This window comes from Euphorbia lathyris, chromosome 2, assembly GCF_963576675.1.
Source record: "Euphorbia lathyris chromosome 2, ddEupLath1.1, whole genome shotgun sequence".
NCBI lineage: Eukaryota > Viridiplantae > Streptophyta > Magnoliopsida > Malpighiales > Euphorbiaceae > Euphorbia > Euphorbia lathyris.
Window position 1 is genome coordinate 4347227 of NC_088911.1, and position 23540 is coordinate 4370766.

The window sequence follows — 23540 nt, forward strand, 5'->3', positions numbered from 1 at the left end:
AATATTGAAGATGGAGATATAAGATGGGAGGTATAGATAGTAGTTACTTACAATGGAGACAAATACACCAAGAAGGACACCACATTACCAGAAAACGAATGAATGAATGTTGAAAAATGAATGAGAAATATCAATGGGAAAGAGAAAGAGAAGATAGATAGAAAATACATACCCAGAAAACCAAAGACAAGAACTGGGAGATGATGTGGTGCCATTTCTGTTTGTGTTTGAGGAGAATGAATGAATGAATGAGGCGAAGGTGATGGTGAAGACGATGGAAGAGGTGAAGGTGAAGACGATAGAAGAGAGGATTAGGAGAGAGAATGAATATTCATATGAAAAATAATGAAAAAATAAAAGAAAATACAATTAAAGGTAAATTAGTCATTCAATATTAGGTGGGACCCACTTTTATTTTTTAGGAGATGAAAAAATGCTGAGGTGGCGCGTTAGCCAGACGTTGACCGGTCATAATTTCCGGCTGTACACTTTAGTGAGAGGTTATCAAAAAGTTTTTGTGTGCAAAATTGAAGGTTGTACACCAAAGTGTGAAATGGTGTCAAGGTTGTACACCACGTATGTAATTTACCCGGAGATACTACTGATAGGGGCGTTTCGTCCCTATCTTTTAGCGTGATTTACGGTTTAATTTTAGAAGAAATAAATAAGTTTAATTACAAAAATAGAGTGTTTTAATAAAATAACAAAATAAAAATAAATTCCTTACTTTCGGTTAATTTTCCTTATTTTTGATTAAATATTAGAAAATAAAACGTCAAGCTAACTCGGCTCTCAAGATTTGTATTTCAGGTACGAGGAAGGAGTGAAAATCTACTCAAATACGCGGGGCGTATCATTATTTACGCGGGGCGTATCGTCATTTACGCGGGGCGTAAAACATGGTGTCAGAAATAATTGCCTTATCCGCAGGCACCATGTGGAAATGACTCAGCATACGTGGGGCGTATGACACCTTACACGGGGCGTATGACACATGTCGGAAATGATTGGCCTAATCCTGAAAGTCAGACTGCATTGTCTCCCGGAGTCAACTCTCCATACGCGGGGCGTATCATCTTTTACGCGGGGCGTATCATCCTTTACGCGGGGCGTACTTCAGCTACGCACGGCGCAAAAGCACCAATTCAAGCAATAAAACTCCAGAGACTCAAACACGCGGGGCGTACAATCCTTTACGCAGGGCGTACTTGAGACAACAAGACAACGAATTGGTCCACATGCAGGAGATTTCTGACGGAATGGGCATTTACGCGGGGCGTAGACCAATTTACGCGGGGCGTATCATTGGATTTCTGCACCAAATAATGTTGCTCCATACTTGTACCTTGTGAAGTTACAATTCTACCCCTAGCTTGATGTATAAATAAGAGTGACTAGCACTCATTTAAAACACACATCTCACCTTCTACCTTCTACCATATACACCTTGTACATAGCTACATTTTGCTTCTTTTAGATAGTTGTTGTGTAGTTTTGTAGTATAGATTCAGTTTATGTAATAAAACTCTCCCACCTCGAGAGCTTGTTCAGTTATTCCGGCATTCCATCAACGTTCCGCTCCATCATTCATCACCAAGCTCGAGAGTTCCACCTCCAAGTCCTAAGAGACGGCCTTGAGTCCGGTTGGCTAGTTCCGAGGGCCGATTCTTCCCTCTTCGCTTGCTAATTAGCTTGATCTCATCCTATGTACTAGGCTTGGCTATATTCTATATTTTTTTCTCCATATTTATAATTCATGATCTGCAATTTTCGTTTCTATATACGTGTTAATGTTTATTGCTTGTTTTGATACTCGTAATTGATTATTGTGTAGGGGAACGCGATTTCCGACGCCATTCGGGCTATCTTTAGGGATTCATATAGGTGTTGCCTTACCGGAAGTGACAAACCGGAAACCGTAGAAATTGACACACCACGGAACTTACGGGCCCTAGTTTCTGATCCCCAGCATTAGACACGCCTTGACTAGGAACCACGTAGTCTAAGTACTTCACGGGTCGGTCGAACTACACGTAGTCGTATTTGCAAGAGTAAATTATCAACCGAATATATTCGGAGTTATTGCATATTATGTTTATAACTTATCGTCATCCATATCATTCCTTGGAGTTTTCCGTTACATAAATCTGTCTCACCAATAGGTTAGGAGTAGTTTGTAGTTGTGTCTCACACCAACTCAAAGTATTCACCGCTTAGATAACGTATAAAACCGAGTCATCTAATACTTGCAGTTATAAATCCCGTGGATTCGATACCCGGTCTTAACCGGATTATTACTTGATACGACGGGGTACACTTGCCCCTAAGTAGTCGTGACGTCTAGTAAAGATAGAGCATTTATAAAGATCACATCCATAGTCATAGCACATTCACCGTAATACACATTTAAGTCGTCGTAAGAAACTCTACCACTAGATCTTACGCTATCAAGTTTTTGGCGCCGTTGCCGGGGATTTATAACTTCTTGCAATATTAGATGACTTCTCTAGTTGTTCGTTGGCCTGCATCAGGACGGCCCCCCTGTATACACTATTATGCTAAAGTTAGTGATCAATCAGAGTAAATAATGTAATACCTATCGTAATAAAAAGAGAAAAGGTAAAGCTTACCTATTTAAGTTTTTTAATAATGTAAAAATACCATCTTACCCATGCTTAGGCGGTAGTGTGGTTTCTGTTATGGACTTCTCTTTCACTAGTGGGTCTTTCGGAGTGGAATGAGCTTTAAACATTGAATTAGGACTTTGTTTGTACTTGATCCGAATCATTTGTTATAATTTTGTAATATGACGCTGCTTTATCCGCCTGAAGTCATGTAAACCAAATGAATTAACAAATATGAAGCAAGACCTATTCCTTCCCATCCCAGAAAAAATTGACCCCCTCTCGCAAATAAGGCCCCACCTACTGATCCCCGGAGCCTTCTCCTTTCGGCTTAATTCCGCGTCCGCGGGTACCTGAAGCCTGATTGTGCTTGGAAAAATGCATTTCATTACAAAAATTCAATGTTTACGCTATGAAATATGCTTAATACATCATAACCTTTCTAATTTAGTCTAACAAATCAATTGATCCCTTGAATTTATAAAGTGTCTCAACTTATTTAAAGTGACGAATTGGTTATCTAAATTTGTTTAAAATGACGTATCGCCATTTTAAACTTACTAATAGTGATTTATTGTTTATCTGAACTTATTAAAATGATACAGTGTGTTTCAATTTATATAACGAGATATTTTATAAATTTGCGGGTCAATTACATTTTATTAGGCAAGTTAAAACACTATTTATATGTTAAGCCATGGAATATTTTAGGTTTAATATTTAGTTAAATGCACCATTGGTCACTGAACTTACATGGTTATCTCAAAATGGTCACTCAACTTCAATTTGTCTCAATAAAATCACTCAGCTTTGAGTTTTGTCTCAATTAGGCCACTCTGACGATTTCAGTGATTAAAAAACACTGAAATGATGACATAAGTGATACGTTAATATGAGACAACTCAGATTTCTAACCGAATTACACATGACATCCACGTATGCACCACATGACTATCACGTGTCAATTATTTTTACGAAAAAATAAATAAAATTTAGTTTTTTTTCATAAAAATACCTGACACAGGGCTGTCACATTTCGTTTCGGTCAGAGATTTGAGTTAACTCATGGTAACCCATGTCATTATTTCGATGCGTTTTAACCACTAAAATCGACGGAGTGACCTAATTGAGATAAAATTCAAAGTTAAATGATTTTATTGAGACAAATTGAAGTTGAGTGACCGTTTTGAGACAATCATGCAACTTCAGTGACCAATGATGCATTTAACCCGTTTAATATTAGATGGTTGAAGTTGACATTTAATTTATTAAGCCAATAAATTTAAATATGAAGAATATGGCCTTAATTAACTATTTCGTTGGCTCAACTAATCACATGACGACCTACATGCACAACACAAATTATACACAACTATTGTATAAAATAATTTATTTTATTTTTCAAGGATAAGATGCCAAATAATAATATGGCCAGCCAATTTTAAAAATGAGAAATGAAACCATTTCCTCTCACGAATTTCATTGTTGCAATTTTACCCCTAATGTTTGTAGCCAAAAACAATTTTATCCCTAACGTTGTTAATTTTGATCAATTTCAGACACTATTATAAAATACAGTCATTTTTTTTCTTTATTTTGCACCAATTGCATATCAATTTGTTCTAAAAAAAGATATAATGTTTTTTGTAATTTAATAATAAAATTGGAGATTAATATTTATAAATTCGATGAATTTTTTGAATTTTTTTTTGTCTAATTCGTACAAAAAGACAATATCTTTTTAATATATTTTTCTTATTTTTTTCACATCCCAACATATGTTTGTGATTTGTTACTGATAAAATAACGCATGTGTGAAGTGTATATGACAAGATTCATGACCGAGAAGACAGTTTGATCAATTATTTCTCAAATTGACCCAATTTATAACCGTTAGAGGTAAAATTGTTCTTGACTTCCAACATTAGGGATAAAATTGCACCATGTTAGACGTTAGGTGTAAAATTGCTCCTGACCCAAAACGTTATGGGTACTTTTGCACCTTAATCCTTCTTTTTATATCAAAAACTTACAAGGCAAAACGACGTCGTTTTGAATGGAACAAAACGACATCGTTTTGGACGGGCATCCGCCCCTATCTAACTATTAAATTCTTAATTCAATATATACAGTTTCCTTAAAATCTTTATATTAAAAAATAATATATACAGCAAAAATGCCTATGCGTAGGTATAGTCTATAATGGAAATAATTTGGTGTATTATCATAATAAAAAGTAACATTTCTTTCTCGAAAATGGAATAAATTAAATGACAACTGGAAAATGCACTAAGAATCTGGTGTCATATGAATTTACTATAAAAAACACACAGCATTTGATCTTCTTTCCTATTATAATTAGGGGGAATTTTGGATGCAACGTCATAATTGTTTTAATATAAAGTTTTCTTTATGAATTATAAGGCATAATGCTTATTTAATCCTAAATTAAAATTTTAAAGTCAATTAGGAACTTCAACTATCAAAACCGTCAATTAAATCTATGATCAATTTAGTTTCCATTTTCTTCTAAAATTATAAACTGTGATTATTTAACATGGACGGTAATGATTTCTATATTGGCTCAAAATGGATTTGGAAGTTTAAATAATGACTCAATTGATGATTTTTACTTAGTACAAAGACCTTATTGATAATTTTTACTTAATTTAAGGATCTAACTGATACTTTTATTAGTTTAAAATCCTGTTGGATGATTTTTACAGTTTAAAGTAATAATTAGATTTCAAACTTTAATCTTAGTTTGGAAAGGGAAATCTGTGTTATGCCTAAACAGTAGGATTTATGTGAAAAATACTGTATGCCTAAATAGTATTATCATATTAAAAATTATCATCCTTTTTTTTCTTTTGAGAAAAATGATTGTATTTTTATTACCGGATAGAATAAGTACAGAGTAAATTACATCAATGGTATCTGAACTTTACCCTAATTCATATTTTGGTACCTAGATTACATTTTGTCTCAAAAATATATCTAGAGTAACGATGACCGGACAATTTAGTATATTTTACCGGTCAATGGCCGGTAAATGCGACTTTGATGAGTAAATTACACTAATGGTACCTGAACTTTACCTTAATTCATATTTTGGTACCTAGATTTCATTGTTTTCAAAAAATACATCTCAAGTAAAGATGACTCAATATTTTAGTACATTTGACCGATCAGTTATTGATCAATGCGAATTTGATCATTTTAAATTAAAAATTGAGACATATCGTACACTCAATTGACATAAAATTACAATATTGTATTGTAATTTTATGTTAATTGAGTGTATGGTGAGTCCTAATGTTTAGTTCACATTACCCGGTCACTAACCGATCAAATGAACTAACTTTTTCAGCCACCTTTACTTGTGTTATGTTTTTAGGATAAAATAAAATCCAAGTACCGGAGTGTGAATTATGGTAAAGTTTAGGTACCATTGATGTAATTAACTCATGAAACTCGCGTTGACCGGTCATTAACCGGTAAAATATACTAAATTGTCCGGTCATCGTTACTTTAGGTATATTTTTGGGACAAAAAGTAATCTAGGTACCAAAGTGTAAATCATGTAAAATTCAGGTACCATTGGTGTAATTTACCCAATAAGTACAACAAGCAAAATATAAAGAATAAAACTTCAAACAAGTAAAGACTAAAGTCAATACAAGATCCACTAAGGGATGAAAAAGACTACAAAGACCAAATAAAACCATAAAATGTATAAAAAAATCAAACAACAATATACCATATACTTTTCGTAAATCGAATCTATAGAAAAGCATTTGCAATCCAAATTTCATCCTTTAAGCCATTCCGAACATTTGGATCTATGGTTCTCTAGACATTTTTTTTACCCTCTAAACCGTGTTTAGGCTGTTTGGATAGTGATGAAAATTTTAAAAATATATTTTTTAAATATTATTTTGACCTTTTTGCTTTATTATAATTTTTTTTAACATTGTCGTATGATTGTTGATGAATTGTGTTTATTATTTTCAGATACTTTTATTTAATTGCATTCTCTACTTCCATGAAATGATTGAAGACTTTAAGGACATTGTTTCATATTTTTCGGTTAACTATATTACTTATAAATATTATTTTTTACTTGTTTCAATAATATTATTGTTGAAATATTTTTTAACACGTTTTTAAGGATATATGTTAAAAATATAAATTTTTCTATATTAAATCATTTTACATTATTATTTTTAGATAGTATAATACATATTTTAATTGTATTTATAGAAAAAAAAAACAAAAATACAGATTAATCTCCAATTAATTCACGTTTATTCTCCAAGGATTTTGTATGTTTCTGTCTGTTAACCAGCTAAACCAATACCAGGCTTGAACTAAGGTGTCGTTTGATAAAACTGAAAATTAAGTGCTGAAAAAATAAGTACTGAATTTTAAGTGTTGAATATTATAAGTGCTGAAATTATTAAATGATATAAGTGTTTAATAAATATTAAAAATAAATGCTGAATATTAAAATATTAGTTGATAATTTTTAACTTAAAATTTTAAATTAAATATTTTGACTTAACAAAATAAGTGATATGTAGTTTAATTGAATAATTTAAGTGGTTAATAAAAAATCATATTATTAAACACATTTAAACTAAATAAATACTTAATCTATTAATTTAAGTGATTTTTATTATTATGAAACAGTTCTAACTTGGATTGCTGGACAATTAGATTGTGCTAAAAAATTTGGACTAGCTCAATAGTAATATTGAGCTTAAATTTACAATTAAATATACTTGTTCTAACATTTTATTATTTAATTATAACCTTATTCAATTACAATATTGTTTTAATGTGTTTTTCATGGAATTGAGATGGTTAAATGGGAGTAAATTACACTAATGGTACCTAAACTTTATCCTAATTCACACTTTGGTACATAGATTACATTTTGTCTCAAAAATATACCTGGAGTAACGATGACCGAACAATTTAGTATATTTTACCGGTCAATGGCCGGTAAATGCGACTTTGATGAGTAAATTACACTGATGGTACCTGAACTTTACCTTAATTCACATTTTGGTATCTAGATTTCATTGTGTCCAAAAAATACACCTCAAGTAAAGATGACTCAATATTTTAGTACATTTGACCGATCAGTTATTGATCAATGCGAATTTGATCATTTTAAATTAAAAATTGAGACACATCGTACACTCAATTGACATAAAATTATAATATTGTATTGTAATTTTATGTTAATTGAGTGTATGGTGAGTCCCAATGTTTAGTTCACATTACCCGGTCACTAACCGATCAAATGAACTAAATTTTTCAGTCACCTTGTGTTATGTTTTTAGGATAAAATAAAATCCAGGTACCGGAGTGTGAATTATGGTAAATTTCAGGTACCATTGATGTAATTAACTCATGAAACTCGCGTTGACCGATCATTAACCGGTAAAATATACTAAATTGTCCAGTCATCGTTACTTCAGGTATATTTTTGGGACAAAAAGTAATATAGGTACCAAAGTGTAAACCACGTTAATTTCAGGTACCATTGGTGTAATTTACCCGGTTAAATGGTTGGTCACTAAATTTAAGTGGCAAAATGATAAAATGGACCAACTTCAGGGACTAAGGAGGGGTTTGCTCAAAAAAATTAACATAAAATTTACAAAAAAAAATATTTAAAATTATTACTTTTTAAATATATAATAATTAGATTTTTTACCGAGCTGAAACAAGTTCTAACTCAACTTGTTAACGTCTATAACTGATTCCAAATTCGAGAGCCTAATGGAGTTTTTTTTTTACGAAACTCAACTCGAATAGTTTACTAGCTATCTTACTGTGAAAAACATATAAGATATGTTTGGTAAAGAGTTTTTGAGGATAAAATTAAGAGTTTGAACCATTTTAAAGGTTTTGATTAGTTAAATGATGAATAGAGGTTTAAAAGAGCTTATTTAATCCAAAAATCTAATTTTAAAAAAACTCATTTTACGAGTTTTTTCAATGAGCTTATTGCTTCATCTTTTTAGATGATATTTTTATCCCTAATTATTACCTTTTAACTCTAAATAAATGCTTTATTATATTTTTATTTGTTATTTATCCAAACAATTATTAAAAATCAGTTAAATTTTATCAAATAAATTTATATAATCAGTTAGTCAACTCGACTAATTAAAAAGTAATAACCGCTACCCTAATTTCAAATGTAATTCTTCATGTGTTTTTAATCATGATATTACAAGTAATTGTGGTTTTAAGGCTTAATACATCATTTGCACCCTGAACTTATCCAAAAAACTTAATTGGGCCCTTGAACTTTTAAAGTATTCCGATAGCCTCTTGAATTTGCATAAAATATTCAGTTAGCCCCTGAACTTGCGTAAATGTAATCAATTGATCACTCGGTCGTAAAAAAGTAAGTTAAATGCGAAAAATGTATTTCACGCATCTTAGAATGTTATTACATAATTAAAAAATAAATTAAAAATGAAGTTATTGTTTGCTTAACAATACAACTTGTATTATCTAATATTAGAATCGTATACTCCGATTTTGGTCGTTTTACTTTTTTTAAGACTCGTGGAATATATTTTCCGCATTTAACTTACTTTTTTACGACCGAGTGATCAATTGATTACATTTTACGCAAGTTCAGGGGGCTAATTGAATATTTTATGCAAGTTCAAAGGTTATCAGAACACTTTAAAAATTCAGGAGACTAATCAAGCTTTTTGGACAAGTTCAGGAAACAAATGATGTATTAAGCCGTGATTTTAATAAGGAGATTAACCTTCCCAGTTGTAATTAATTAGAGATTTATGAAATCGAAGAGGATTCAATGAATAAAAATCAAAAAGATTAGGGACGTGTATGATGTTTTTTTCCCGAATAAATTCATACACGCATTATATATCCTTTTTCCTGTCTTAAACCCAAGTCACGAGACAAGCGCGTAGGCGCGTGAAATCACGTTTCTTCTTCTTCCTCTTTATCTATATATACCTACAAAACTCCAAACGCCTCTCTCTCTCTCAATTTCAATCTCAAGCTTCGATTATCCATTTCAATGGCGATTACGTCGTCGTTTTCAATCTTAGTAAAACCTAAGAAACTCAACATCTACAAAATCACCGCCACAACAATTCTCTGCACTCTCTTTTACTTAATCGGATTCTACCACGATTCCCGCGGCGGAATTCCGAGCATCAATTCATCTTCATCTTCTTCCCTCATCCTCACCTGCGCGCCGCCTCTCCGCAACATCACTCTCGATTTCTCACCGCATCACTTCTCTCCCGATCCTCCGGTCGCCGTGGCGCGTCCGCCTTTCCTCCCGCCTTGCGATTCGAAGTACTACGAGTACACGCCGTGCGAGGACGTTCAGCGTTCTCTCAAATTCGATAGGGATAGATTGATTTACAGGGAGAGGCATTGCCCGGAGAAAGATGAGCTAATGAAGTGCCGTGTCCCTGCGCCGTATGGCTATAGAGTGCCGTTCCGGTGGCCGGCGAGTAGAGAATTCGTGTGGTATGCTAATGTGCCGCATAAGGAGTTGACGGTGGAGAAGAAGAATCAGAATTGGGTGCGGTTTGAAGGTGACCGGTTCAGATTCCCCGGCGGCGGAACTATGTTTCCTCGCGGCGCTGATGCTTATATTGACGATATCGGAAAATTAATTAATCTGGAAGATGGCTCTATCAGAACCGCCATTGATACTGGTTGCGGGGTAAGTAAAAAGTTTTTTCCCTCTCTTTTTCTGTTGCTTTCATTTATATCAAACCGGCCGGTTCATCTGTTGAACCGGCTTTATGAACCGGCCGGAAAGCCTGGTTTTATAGTTTAATCAAGAACCAAATCAATGACTGCATTGAAATTAAGGGTGACCAAGTTGACGGATAACCCAACCGAAAATATAGTTTAGTTGGATTCTATTTTTTTTCAAAATATAATTTGGTTATGTCGTAGGAATGTAAATGGGATGGGGTTTTTCTATCAAGCTACGGAAATCTCCAATTAGAATTCATGTAGGATGGGGATGGAATTGTTTTGTCCCCCGCAAGCTATCCCTGTCCGTCGGTATCACGTGCCTGTCCCAATATATCCCCCTGGATCCCCACAAGCACGGGGATTCTTGTGTAGGATGGGGCGAGACAAAAAATTCTCCGTTTAGGTTTCGGAGACAGAGAATTCCTATTACATTAGAGAGCGGAGGTGAGGTATAATCCTGTTACGCCCACTTACATCCCTAGTTATGTGTTTGAAAAAAATCGGTATAACCAAAATCGAACCAAACTAATTTATAATATAAAAATATTTAAATTAAATAAGTGTTTACATTAATTTTAGTGAATTTAATAATTGTATTTTATTAATCACTTCAATAAAATTTTAAATTAAATATTATCCATATATATTTTTAAATTCAATATTTATCAAATAGTAATTATTAAAAAATATTTATCAAACAATTTTATTATTAAATTTTTTTAATTTTTTTAATATTTAATACTTATTTTTTCACCATCCAATTTTCAATCACCATGTTCACCAACCCTCCAATTGAAATAGTTCATATTTGTTATTTTTAATTAATTAATTTTTCAAAGAAGGCAGGTACAGATGCTGAAATTCATAATTTTCCTATTTTGATGATTCTATTTTTACAATAAAAAAATATTTAATTACATTGATTTTTGAAAAAATCACATGGATTCTGGAATTGAATTCCTGTTTTAGACTAATGATCACATTTACCATGGGTATTAATTTCTGACCTACTGATTTTTTTATTAATGTCTTTCTGATTTTTTTAAATAAATAATTTATTTATTTATTTTTAAATAAATAATTTATTAATACTGCGTTACTGGGTTGGAAATGATCACACTTACCATGAGTATAGTCGTAATTTCTGACCTGCTGATTTTCTATTAATGACTTTCTGATTTTTTTTTTAAATAAATAATTTATTAATACTGCATACTGGGTTAGAATTTCTATAAAAATTAAGTATATAATTACAAAAAAAAAAAAGAAAAAAAAATGGAAAAAATAAATATAACTCATATGATCAGACAGTAACGTTGAATTTTTTTTTCAGAAGAACAGGTTTTGCTTTTCAACATTAAACCAACAATAAATAGTTTCTGAGAACAGGTTGTAAATTATAAATGGATGTACAGACTAGAAATAAGTATTAAGAATAATATATATAGGTCAACTATTTTGGGTAGTTTATAATTCGGTTGTTGAAAGTGACATTTTAGTTTTTATTTTATTTTTAGATAATGGTTTTTGTACCCCAACGTTTAAAGAGTAGTGTAAATTTAGCTATAACGTATCATTAATTCTTCGAATTTTTTATTTTGAGACCATCAACGGTCGTTTTGAGGCGTTGAGTGCCCACTGGTGTTAAAAAGTGTAAAATTCAATAGTCATACCATTAAGAATTGAAGTTCGGTAGTCACAATGTTAAAATGGGTAAAGTCAATGGCCATGAGTGTAATTTACCCTAAATTTAACCTTCATGTTTTAAAAAAATATCAATTTTAGCTCTACGCATTACCGAAATTTTGAAAATATTGGTTTAACTATTATTTAACTCTCACATCATACTTTCCAGACAAGTTTGTCAATATTTAGTTGATTATTTGTAATTATATTAGTAACAAACTAAACATTTTAGATACATTGATAAAATAAAAATTGATTAAAGTGGCAGATTTAGTCGTTAGTATTTTAACAAGTTTTTTTTTTATAACCGTGTCAATGAAAAATTAAATATCTTACACGTAATTGTTATTTGGAAGGTCTAATATGATAGTTGAATAACAGTTAAATCGGAGTTTTCAAATTTTTGGTAATATAAACTAAAATTGATCTTATTTAAAAACGTTAAAGATAATTTTGGATTATTTTATACATTAGTGTCAAATATGCAGTTCAGTTAGGGCCAATTGACCCTTATCTCTGTTTTTTAAAGAAATCCAAAATTTGATAAGTTATTTTTTAAATTACAACTTGAATTGGATTATTACAGAAATATAAAATTTATTCATATGGGATGGGATTTATTATTTATTTTAATGTAGTATTCCCTCTGTTATGAGGACCAATAATGTACTATTAGTTATACTATTAAAATAATTAATTTGTTTTTAATTGTCTTTTTCAAAACTCTATATTTTATACCATTTTTTTTTAATTATTATAACTTAATTATAAGGTTGTTTGTATTATTAAACTTGTCTATTGGTGTAAAAAAAGTAAATTTTTAAAAAAGTGTTAAAATTGTATAAATAATACAAAAGGTTATATAAAATTGAATAAATTAATAAGATTTAAATTTCATATGATAAAACTTAATTACATATATAAAACTCTATTTTTTTTTTTACCATTTTTTTTTCTCTGAAAAAAATGGTCATTGCATCGCATCATATGTATAATATTTAATTTATTAGATCCAAACCTATGAATTAAAACGGCAATGCTTCTTAATTAGTTTATATAATTTGTAAGTTATTGACAAAATCAATATTATTTATTTAATTGTATGCTTTCAAATCAAATTGACGTTAAATATTGTTAATAGTAACCAAATAACGTAACGATTATAACATATGATATATGTATATATAAATAAGTTTTGTTTGCTTAATTAATTATCCATCTCCACATTATCATAATTATAATAAGGTGTTTGGTGATCATCATACTTTTGCATCTACCAATTCTCTTTTTTTTTTTCTTTTTTTTGAAAACATCTACCAATTCTCTTTATTTGCAAGCCACTTTGCTTGTTCTATTTTTTTTTTTTCAATTTAATAAGGATTCAATAGATAATGTTAGGCTTAATACATATGTTGCGGTGTTGAACGGTGTCTTGAACTTTTAAAATTTTTAAATGATTATTTAATATTGTCTAATTGCATTCGGTAATCTTCTATTTCTCAATAAAATTGGTTGAATACAAAAAAAAAAAAAAACACACCTCGTCACATGTTAAAATGAAAATGTTGGTTAAGAACTTTTGAAAGTTCACGATGTAATTGAAATTTTAGGGTTATTAAATACAATTGGACAAAAATAAAGAGTTGTTGAATATAACTGGACATTGATTCTAATGAAATTGTAAGATGGTCCTATAATGGGAAATTTTACTATACGGATTAAATGCAATATTGATTATTGAACTTTTATAATTATTTTAAAATGGTCAGTAAATTTCAATTTGTCTTAATAAAATCATTTAATTTTAAATTTTGTCTCAATTAAGTTACAACAGTGACTTCAAAAGCAAAAAAACAATGAAAAAATGATATGACTGTCACATCAACAATAGTCAACTTTCACATAGCTGATGGAAATGATACGTGACTATATCAAGTTAACACACGCCATTTCGATCAGCTAGGTGGAAGCTATGTGTTATCTAGGAGGTGTTTGGTAATCATGACGTTTATGCATAAACCAATTCTTATATAATAAGGATTAATTGTTGAATTTTTCAAATGAAATGATTAGGTAGCAAGCTTTGGGGCATATCTTATAGCAAGGAACATAGTAACAATGTCATTTGCACCAAGAGACACACATGAAGGACAAGTACAATTTGCACTTGAAAGAGGAGTTCCTGCTTTAATTGGTGTCTTTGCTTCCATTAGATTACCTTATCCTTCTCGAGCTTTTGACTTGGCTCATTGTTCTCGCTGCCTTATTCCCTGGGGGGCATATGGTAACTTCTCTTTCTCATTTCATCTTATTTTTGCTAAATACTTGAATTTGGCCTACAAAATCAATTAGCCCTTAATCTTTTAAGATGTCGCATTAATTCCGTGAATTTGCTTAATGTGACTTATTGATCTTTTAGACGTACTTAAAGTGATTTATTACGTTTCTGAACTTATTTAAGTGAGTTATTGATCCCCTAAACTTATATCGTGTTTTATTAGCCCATAAACTTGCTTAAAGTATCATGATTAAGTCCACAAATCTATAAAAACAGCATAAAAATGTACACAATAAAAAGTTAATTTGTTTTAAAGGTTTAAAATCATGAATACAACCTTTACTTTTGAAGTTTTGAATTTTTTTACGGATTTAGACAAATTGCAATGTAGGTCACTTTAAACAAGTTAAGAGGACAAATAGATCACTGTAAGCGAATTCAAGGGGCAAACAGGTCATTTTAAACAAATTCAGATGACCAATAAGTTATTTTAAACAAGTTGAGAGGATTAATGAGACACTTGTTAAGTTCAGGGAGTCAATCAATCTTTTTGGACAAGTTGAGAGGGCGATGTATTAAGCCATTGATTTGATTTTTTATTTTAGGCTTAAATCACTATTTGATCCTTTACCACATATCAGGGCGGCTTTTGTCAACTCTCCAGTGATATTTTACCAATTGGGATAATTTAGAAGCCAAATATAACCAAATAACACGCCGGGACAAAACAAAATTTTGAATAGTTCATGAACTAAATAACATAACATTTTAAGCTTTTTTTTTTTTTTTTGGTATTCACATCATTATTTTCTTAATCATTTAATGATTTTTTAAATAAATTATTGATATATTTTATTTTAATATAATTGATTTTTTTTTTTTTTTAATTTGGGCAGATGGACAATACTTGATAGAGGTAGATAGAGTTCTTCGACCAGGGGGATACTGGGTTCTGTCTGGACCTCCAATAAACTGGGAAAAACACTGGAAAGGTTGGGGAAGAACAGAAGAAGATCTTAAAGCAGAACAGGATAAGATTGAGACAGTTGCTAAGAGTTTATGTTGGAAAAAGTTGAAACAAAAAGATGATGTTGCTGTCTGGCAAAAACCTAGTAACCATATCCATTGTCAAGCTAACAGGAAGATTTTCAAGCAGCCTCTCTTTTGCAGTCAGTCACAAGATCCTGATAGAGCATGGTATGTCTTTTTCCCAATTTAATAGTATGTTTTTATTTTGAATTAAAGGTCAAAATGGTGTCGGTTTATCATGGAACCAATTGAATTAAAAGTTAAAGTTAATAATTAAGGCGCGCAATCATAACATGATATGATATCAGAGTCTCTTGGACACAAATGGTCCTAGCAACCTCATTTATTGATGAATTAAAAATACATGGTGAGATGAGTTTGTGTTGTACACGCTACAAGCACATGAGACATTTGCGTTTAGAGGTGTGTCAGAGATTAATATAAAGTTGGCAAATTTTGAGATCGTCTCAATTGGGTTCAAGTTCGAGTTTGGGATCGGCTCGATCATTAACGAGCCTCACTCTGATCCTGAGCTTTTTTTATTCGGCTCAAAAACCCGCGATTATTTCATTAATTTTTAATTTTATACTTGTATCATTTCAGTTTAATATAAATTGTATGTTAAATTTGGTGTTTCGTTGAAATTAAATAACAAAATATTAAAATAGATAAATTTGAACACATTTGAATCCATCCGTTCGCGGGCTTTTTTTGAGCTGAACCTCTTTTTGATCCTCTCAAGATCGAGCCGAGTCTAAACTTGCCGATCTCAAGCCTAGCCCACCTAGGTTCAGTCTCGGTTCGGCTCATAGTCATGGCTTAAACTCATTCATTCACAATCTTTTCTATCTTCTGTATCAAAAAATTTAATTGAGCTTGACACTTTTTTTTTCTTTTTGTCTTCAGACCTATCATTATTTAGTTACATTTGGTGTTTTGATTTATTCAAAATATTTATCTTTGTCCATTGATATATTATTTGGTAACATTTGTGTTCTTACATTTCATCTATTTTACTACATATAAAAACACAAAAACTAACGTCTTAGATAAATTAGGAGCAAAATAGTACTTTTAACCCAAAAATATAATTATAAAATTTTGTAAAATATAAATATATATGAAATAAGATGAGACTTTTTTTTAAAAAAAAAAAATCTAACTCTATATTCTTTGTCATTGTGTTCAAGAAATGGATAAAGAGAAATTCTTCAGTTATCAGTGTAACACTTTAGTAGTGATACCTAAACCAATCACTTAATAAAGACATTTTGTTTTAGGTCTAGCTTCACAACCACCAATTCACCCTTTACTTTAAAGTTGATCATGAGAAATTCTTGAATCAAATCTAATAACGAAATAGAAAGATTTAGAATTTGATTAAATTACTGACTTTTTTTTTTTTTTTTAAGACCGGGCCAAATTGTACTCTTGATTTTCATTAGGTATAATTCTAAAGATTTCTTTTTATAGTTCAGAGTTTAGTATTAAATCGACCAACAAAACCTGTTGTGGAAAAAAAAAATACTGTAAAAAAATTTGATAGGTATTTCACAATACACGATAAAAGTTCTAAAAATAAAAAATATATATATATATATTATGTTAGGGTAAACTACACCAATGGTATCTGAACTTTACATAGTTTACACTTTGGTACCTAGATTATATTTTGTCCCAAAAATATACCTGAAGTAACGATGACCGGACAATTTAGTACTCCCTCCGGTCCACAATAGAAGTTTTTCTAGAGAGTTTTTTTTGTTCCACAATACATGACATTTTGCTTAAAACTGTGTACATTAATTTACTTTTACCAAATATACCCCTATTTAAGTTGACTTTTTATCTTAGGAATACATAAAGTTACTAGTGGATGCAATTATTATAAGGGTAGCAAAGTCTTTTACTTAAAATTAATTGCACTTCTTAATTAGTGTGCATTCGAGTTTCATGAGTTAATTATATTAATGATACCCGAATTTTACCATAATTCGCACTTCGGTACCTGGATTTATTTTATCCTAAAAATATAACACAAGTAAAGGTGACTGAAAGGTTTAGTTCATTTGATCGGTTAGTGACCGGGTAACATGAACTAAACATTGGGACTCACCATACACTCAATTAACATAAAATTATAATACTGTCATTTATAAATGACAGTATTATAATTTTATGTTAATTGAGTGTATGATTGGTTTCAATTTTTAATTTAAAACGGCCAAACTCGGGTTGATCAATCACTGATCGGTCAAATATACTAAAATATTGAGTCATCTTTACTTGAAGTGTATTTTTTGGACAAAATGAAATCTAGGTACCAAAATGTGAATTCGGATAAAGTTCAGGTACCATCAGTGTAATTTACTCATCAAAATCGGATTTGACCGGCCATTAACCGGTAAAATATACTTAATTGTCCGGTCATCGTTACTTTGGGTATATTTTTGAGACAAAATGTAATCTAGGTACCAAAGTGTGAATTAGGGTAAAGTTCAGGTACCATTGGTGTAATTTACTCTATTATGTTATATTGGAAGTTATGACTATTTTTGTTCAATATAATAATAATATCAGTTTCTCGATAACTTGTGAAAGCTATTTTTTCCAAAAGCTATAAAATTGTAGCTTTATTTTTCAGCTTTTAAGAAAAATAGTTTTGATTTTAACAAACGATGCCTTTAGCTCGGGGAAGCTGTTTTTAGTGTCTTGGAAAGTAATGCCAAATTGGTCTTAACCTAACTAAAAACTTGAATAAAAAGATTCAGAATTTGATAAACCATTAACTTTCTTTGGTACCAAATCGAATAATCTAGTCGACTTTCATTAGGCACAACTCTAGAAACTGTTAAATCCCCGAATTGAAGCCAAACCTACCTCACCTCTACTCAAGAACGGATCCAATGTGGGGTGTACGGGGGCTTAAACACCATTGGCCGACCGAAAAACACCCGAAAATTCTATAAAAACGGTATCTTTTGCTCTAATTCTTTCTATAAAATCATCTAAAAAAAACATCAATTGAGTACCCATAAATTACCAGATAACATCGTGAATCTCGGATCCAGTGTTGTCACTATTTTACCTATCTTTTTCATACTTTTAAGCAAGTGGGTAGTTAACAAAAGACATGGTTTGTTAGAACTCATAATTTTTTTTTCTTGGTTTTAGGTACACCAAAATGAATACTTGTTTAACACCGTTAAGAAATTTAGATTTTTTTTTTCTTGGTTAGAACTCATTATTAACAAACACTTATATATTCTACTTAATTAATTTAGAATTAGAATCTGTCTCCCAGAAGTATCCTCAAAATGTCCCCGTTAAAAAAAAAAAAAGACGACACTTATTTTAGAGTGTCGGATGCGTGTTCCCGAATATATCCAGAGTATCGGATTGGCCGAAATGTCCGACACTCGTGCATTAACCTCTTAAATTTTTTAGTGCGTCCTAGGATACAACTCTAGAAACTGTTAAATCCCCCAATCGAAGCAAAGTCGATCTCACTCCTACAGGGCACGTACGGGACCTGAACATCACTAGTCACTGAAAGACATTAAAAAACTCTATAAAAACAGTGTACGGAGCTCGAATTCTTTCTATAAAAGCACCTAAAAAATTTCAATTGAGCACCCATAGATTACTGGATAGCACCGTGAATCCCGGATTCACCTTTGACCCTATTTACCTATCTTTTTCATACATGTGGTTATTATACACATTTAGGTCCCCAAACTAAAATTTCAAAGTCATATCCTAAAATCAGAAACTATGACTATTTGATATAAACTGTAATAATCACTGTGTTGGTTCAAAATGAGTTTAGGAAATACTGTCTGAAACTATTCAACCGAATGATTTTCGATAAGGCCTCAATTAATGATTTTTGTTTAAAATTAGGACTCAATTGATGATTTTTTTTTTTGTTAATTCAGGGATCTGTTTGATGATTTTGATAGTTTAAGGTCCAATTGATTGTGAAGTGTTAGTTTAGGGAGCCAAATAGGCATTATACTAGAAAAACTTTACAATTTGTGTATTTTTCTTTATTTTAGGTACACCAAAATGGAGAGTTGTTTAACACCATTACCAGAAGTGTCAAATCTAAGAGACACATCAGGTGGAGAATTACAAAAATGGCCCCAAAGATTGACTTCAATCCCTCCAAGAATTACCAGTGGAACTGTCAATGGAATTACTGCTGAAATTTTCACTGAAAACAGTAAATTATGGGAGAAAAGGGTAAATTACTACAAGGGTATTGATCAACAACTAGGTGAAAAAGGGCATTATCGTAATTTACTTGATATGAATGCATATTTGGGAGGTTTTGCAGCTGCTCTTGTTGATGATCCTGTTTGGGTTATGAATGTTGTTCCTGTTGAAGCTCATGTTGATACTTTGGGGGTTGTTTATCAACGTGGCTTAATCGGAACCTATCAAAATTGGTACGTATTTTTTTTTCTTTTTTTCGATATGTTTACGGGTCGTTGGTCCGTCTAGCCCGTCCAACCCGTTCTTTATGGATTGGTTTGGATTAGATCTGTTTATGGGTTGTGTTCGGGCCGACTTTAATAAGTTTTTACCTAAAAAATCTCCGTTCAGGCCTAGTCTAACCCACTATTAATTTAGGCTGGAATCGGGTTTAAAAATTAAATTTCAAAATCAACCTGAATAAACCCATCTAAAAAATGTATATTTTTAAGAGGATTAGTATTTATACTTCAAATAAATGATTAATAATTAATATTAATAGGACGGGTTGGACACTCGTTCTATTTTTATGGGATAAGGTGCAAAAATAACAGCTATTAATATGAAGTAGACCTTTAACTAAAAGCTCGATCTGATAGTTAAAGGTCCACTTCATATTAACAGCTGACACCCGTAATGTTGACAGTCAGAAGCAATTTTATCACTTGCGTCTAAAATTGTGTTATGTTAGTAAGTTTGATCAATTTCAGACACAATTATAAAAAATTAAAAAGAATTTACGTCTATTTATATAGTTGTTGTCGGTTACTAATTAGTGATAAAATGACTCACATGTGAAGTGTAGTTCACATGATTCATGGTTGAGAAAACAGTTTGATGAAATATTTCTCAAATTAATTCAATTTACCAATATCAAAGTAAAATTGTACCATTTTAAATGTTATGTGTAAACTTGTTTCTCACTGTCAATGTTAGAGGTATTTTTTCATATTAATATTATAATAGTTTTACCCAAATTTATTTGGTATGTCAAGTGTTATTGTCATTCTAATATCATATGCAATAATGTTTGGTGAAGTGCAAGTAGAAGAATATAATTATATACTAATTGTCAAGCATATGAAACATATTACATAATTGGCACCATATGAAAAAGGGTTACGTGGTGTTTTTGTTTTTTTCCAATGGAATTGACCTGTAGATTCTTATCCAAATGAATAATGTTTATTTAAATTTAAAATAAAATTAAATATTTGGATAATGTTTAATTACATTTAAAATTAAATTAAATAATTATTTATCAATTTGGTCCCTCTTTTTTTTTGTTTGCAGGTGTGAAGCTATGTCTACTTATCCAAGGACTTATGATTTTATTCATGCTGATTCTGTTTTTACCCTCTACAAGGACAGGTAAAATCATTTGGTCCCTCTTTTTTGTTTTTAGGTATCGTTTTCGTCCTTTCATCTAAGTCGAATCAATCTAAAATAATACGTATTAATTAACTACCAATCATGTATTGACACATCACGTTTTATTTTGGATTGATTTTATCCTAAATGATAAGTTGAAAAGTGAAATTGATAATTAAACTTGATTTTGGAACTAAATTCGTTTTATTAGCCAACTTCAAGAGCTATATTGATTCTTACATCGTTTAAATTTATTGGCGTTTATTCAAGCGTCATCATATTAACACTAATGCACAAAATCTCATCAGATTTGCTGGTTTTAGAACATGTTAGATGTGATAGAGGGTAAATTACATTCATGATTCCTGAACTTTACATTTTCTCTATTAATATAATAGTTTTTTTAATATTGATCACGTCAAAATTATATAATCTCAAAATGAAAAAATTCAAGAATTAAATTTGTTATGAACCATATTTCATATGAAACCGCCATTTTTTATTTTCCAAATAACAATATTTGGTCATTCTCTCTAAACAAACGGATTTTTCTCTCTAACCAAACAATACCTGACCTCAAAATAAAATAAAAAATTCAGAATTAAAATTGTTTAGAATATCATTTCTATCAGTTCTACAACGGAGAGTTATTTAGAGTGATCGTATTAATTAACATGTGATGTTCAGGATCATAATATTCGGTTTTGAAATTCAAGACTATAATGAAAGTAAGTGCAAAATTCCTGCTAGAAATGGATAGAATTTTAAAACGACTAATCTATATTGTCAATTCAACTCTTGATTCAAAAAGACTGACAGTTTAATCTAAACACCAAGTTCGAATATCAATTTTGCCTTTCAATTTTGTATTTGGGATCAAATCAGCCTAAAATAACACTTGTCAAATAACTACCAAATATATACCAACACATTATTTTGGACAAGTTAAGAGTCAAATTGGCCTTTGAAGTTGACAGACAGATTCAGTTTAGCCCAAATCGAAACCCTGAAGTTGCCAATATTTGATAAATTAGCCCAAAAACCATCAATGAATACCTAAAAATTTGTCAAATTTGAGCTGATTTATAAAAAAAAATTGCAAACTTTAAATCCGCGTTGATACCTAAACTTCGACTTTGACCTGTCTGCCAACTTTATGAGCTAAAAATTCACTCTTAATTCTATTTCGAGCTGAATTGATCTTATTAACCAAACTTATTTATGGTTTATTCGCGTGTCAAACCTAATGCACGGAATCTCATCAAAACTTAAAACATTGCATTTTTTTACAGATGTGAAATGGAAGATATTCTGATAGAAATGGACAGAATATTAAGACCAGAAGGAAGTGTGATAATAAGAGATGATGTAGATGTATTATTGAAAGTGAAGAACATTGCACAAGTTATGCAATGGGATGTTAGAATTGCTGACCATGAAAAAAGTCCTCATATGAGAGAGAAGATTCTTTTTGCTGTTAAGCAATATTGGACTGCACCATTATCATCAAAATAGAAGATTCTCAAAAAGATTCCTGGAAAATTCTTCTGAGTACTACCAATTTCACCACAGTTTTTTTGGGGTTTTTTTTACACCAAAGAGGGTTCTTGAATCCGGAAGAAAATTTGTTGTTCCCATTTTCTTACCTATTTTCCGGTCAATTTTTAACATATGTCATAATTATGCTGCTTTAATTGAAATTAAAGTAAGATAATTATGTTACGTGTTAAAAATTGAATGAGAAACGGATAAAGGGATAGAGAAATTAAGACAGTAGATTTTGTTCGCCTGAGCAGAAAGCTTTCTATAAGTTGTTCATGTTCCTTGATTTTTTTGTATAGTAAATGACAATAGTGTAGTATAATTATTTGGTCAAGACAATTTTATATTTTTTATAGAGTGAATTAATTAAAAATGTGTTTTTTTACTCTATTTTCTCCTCATGTTTGTCTTTTCATATTAAAAAAGATTGTTTTTTTAGGTGTTTGGTTAGAAAATTACTGTTTGTTTTTTATACATAAAAATTAGTTTTTTTTTTCGAATACAAACCAATCGGGCGTATGATCCTCTAATTTTGTACTGATTGGGGGTTTAATAGATGACTCTCAAATTGAATTTTAAATATCAAATCTCGAACAAATGACTCAAATATAATCAAAATTTGATATATAACATTTGTGAAGTTTTTTAAAATTTGACATTGATATATGTTAACTTTTTGTTTTTTTATTTGGACATATTAAGATCCCAATATTTAATTAAGCTAATGATGATAAAAGAAGATAGCTTGGAATATAGACTCAGTTAACGAAATGTTATTCATTTAACAAACATTAGAAATTTGTATTTTTATATGTTCGGAAAGCAATTTTTAATATGTAATGTCTACAAAAATTTGTAAAACCTTTATTTCGAACGGTAAAAAAATATAATTTCAAATAAAGGTTATTTTTAATTAGATGATTACAACTAATTTGTAATCATCTAATTTGTTTGTAAGCAACAGCGTGATGCCA

The 23540-nt window shown here is 30.7% G+C and overlaps 1 protein-coding gene across 1 annotated transcript; it reads left to right on the top strand.

Annotated features, from left to right (window-relative positions):
• The first annotated feature begins 9645 nt into the window (after positions 1-9645).
• Positions 9646-22967, top strand: LOC136220858 (probable methyltransferase PMT16). Its single transcript, XM_066008685.1, has 6 exons — positions 9646-10362; positions 14163-14373; positions 15264-15564; positions 19455-19847; positions 20947-21024; positions 22317-22967. The coding sequence occupies exons 1-6, from the start codon at positions 9703-9705 to the stop codon at positions 22537-22539; spliced, it is 1866 nt and encodes a 621-aa protein (XP_065864757.1). The 5' UTR covers positions 9646-9702; the 3' UTR covers positions 22540-22967.
• The last annotated feature ends 573 nt before the right edge of the window (positions 22968-23540 follow it).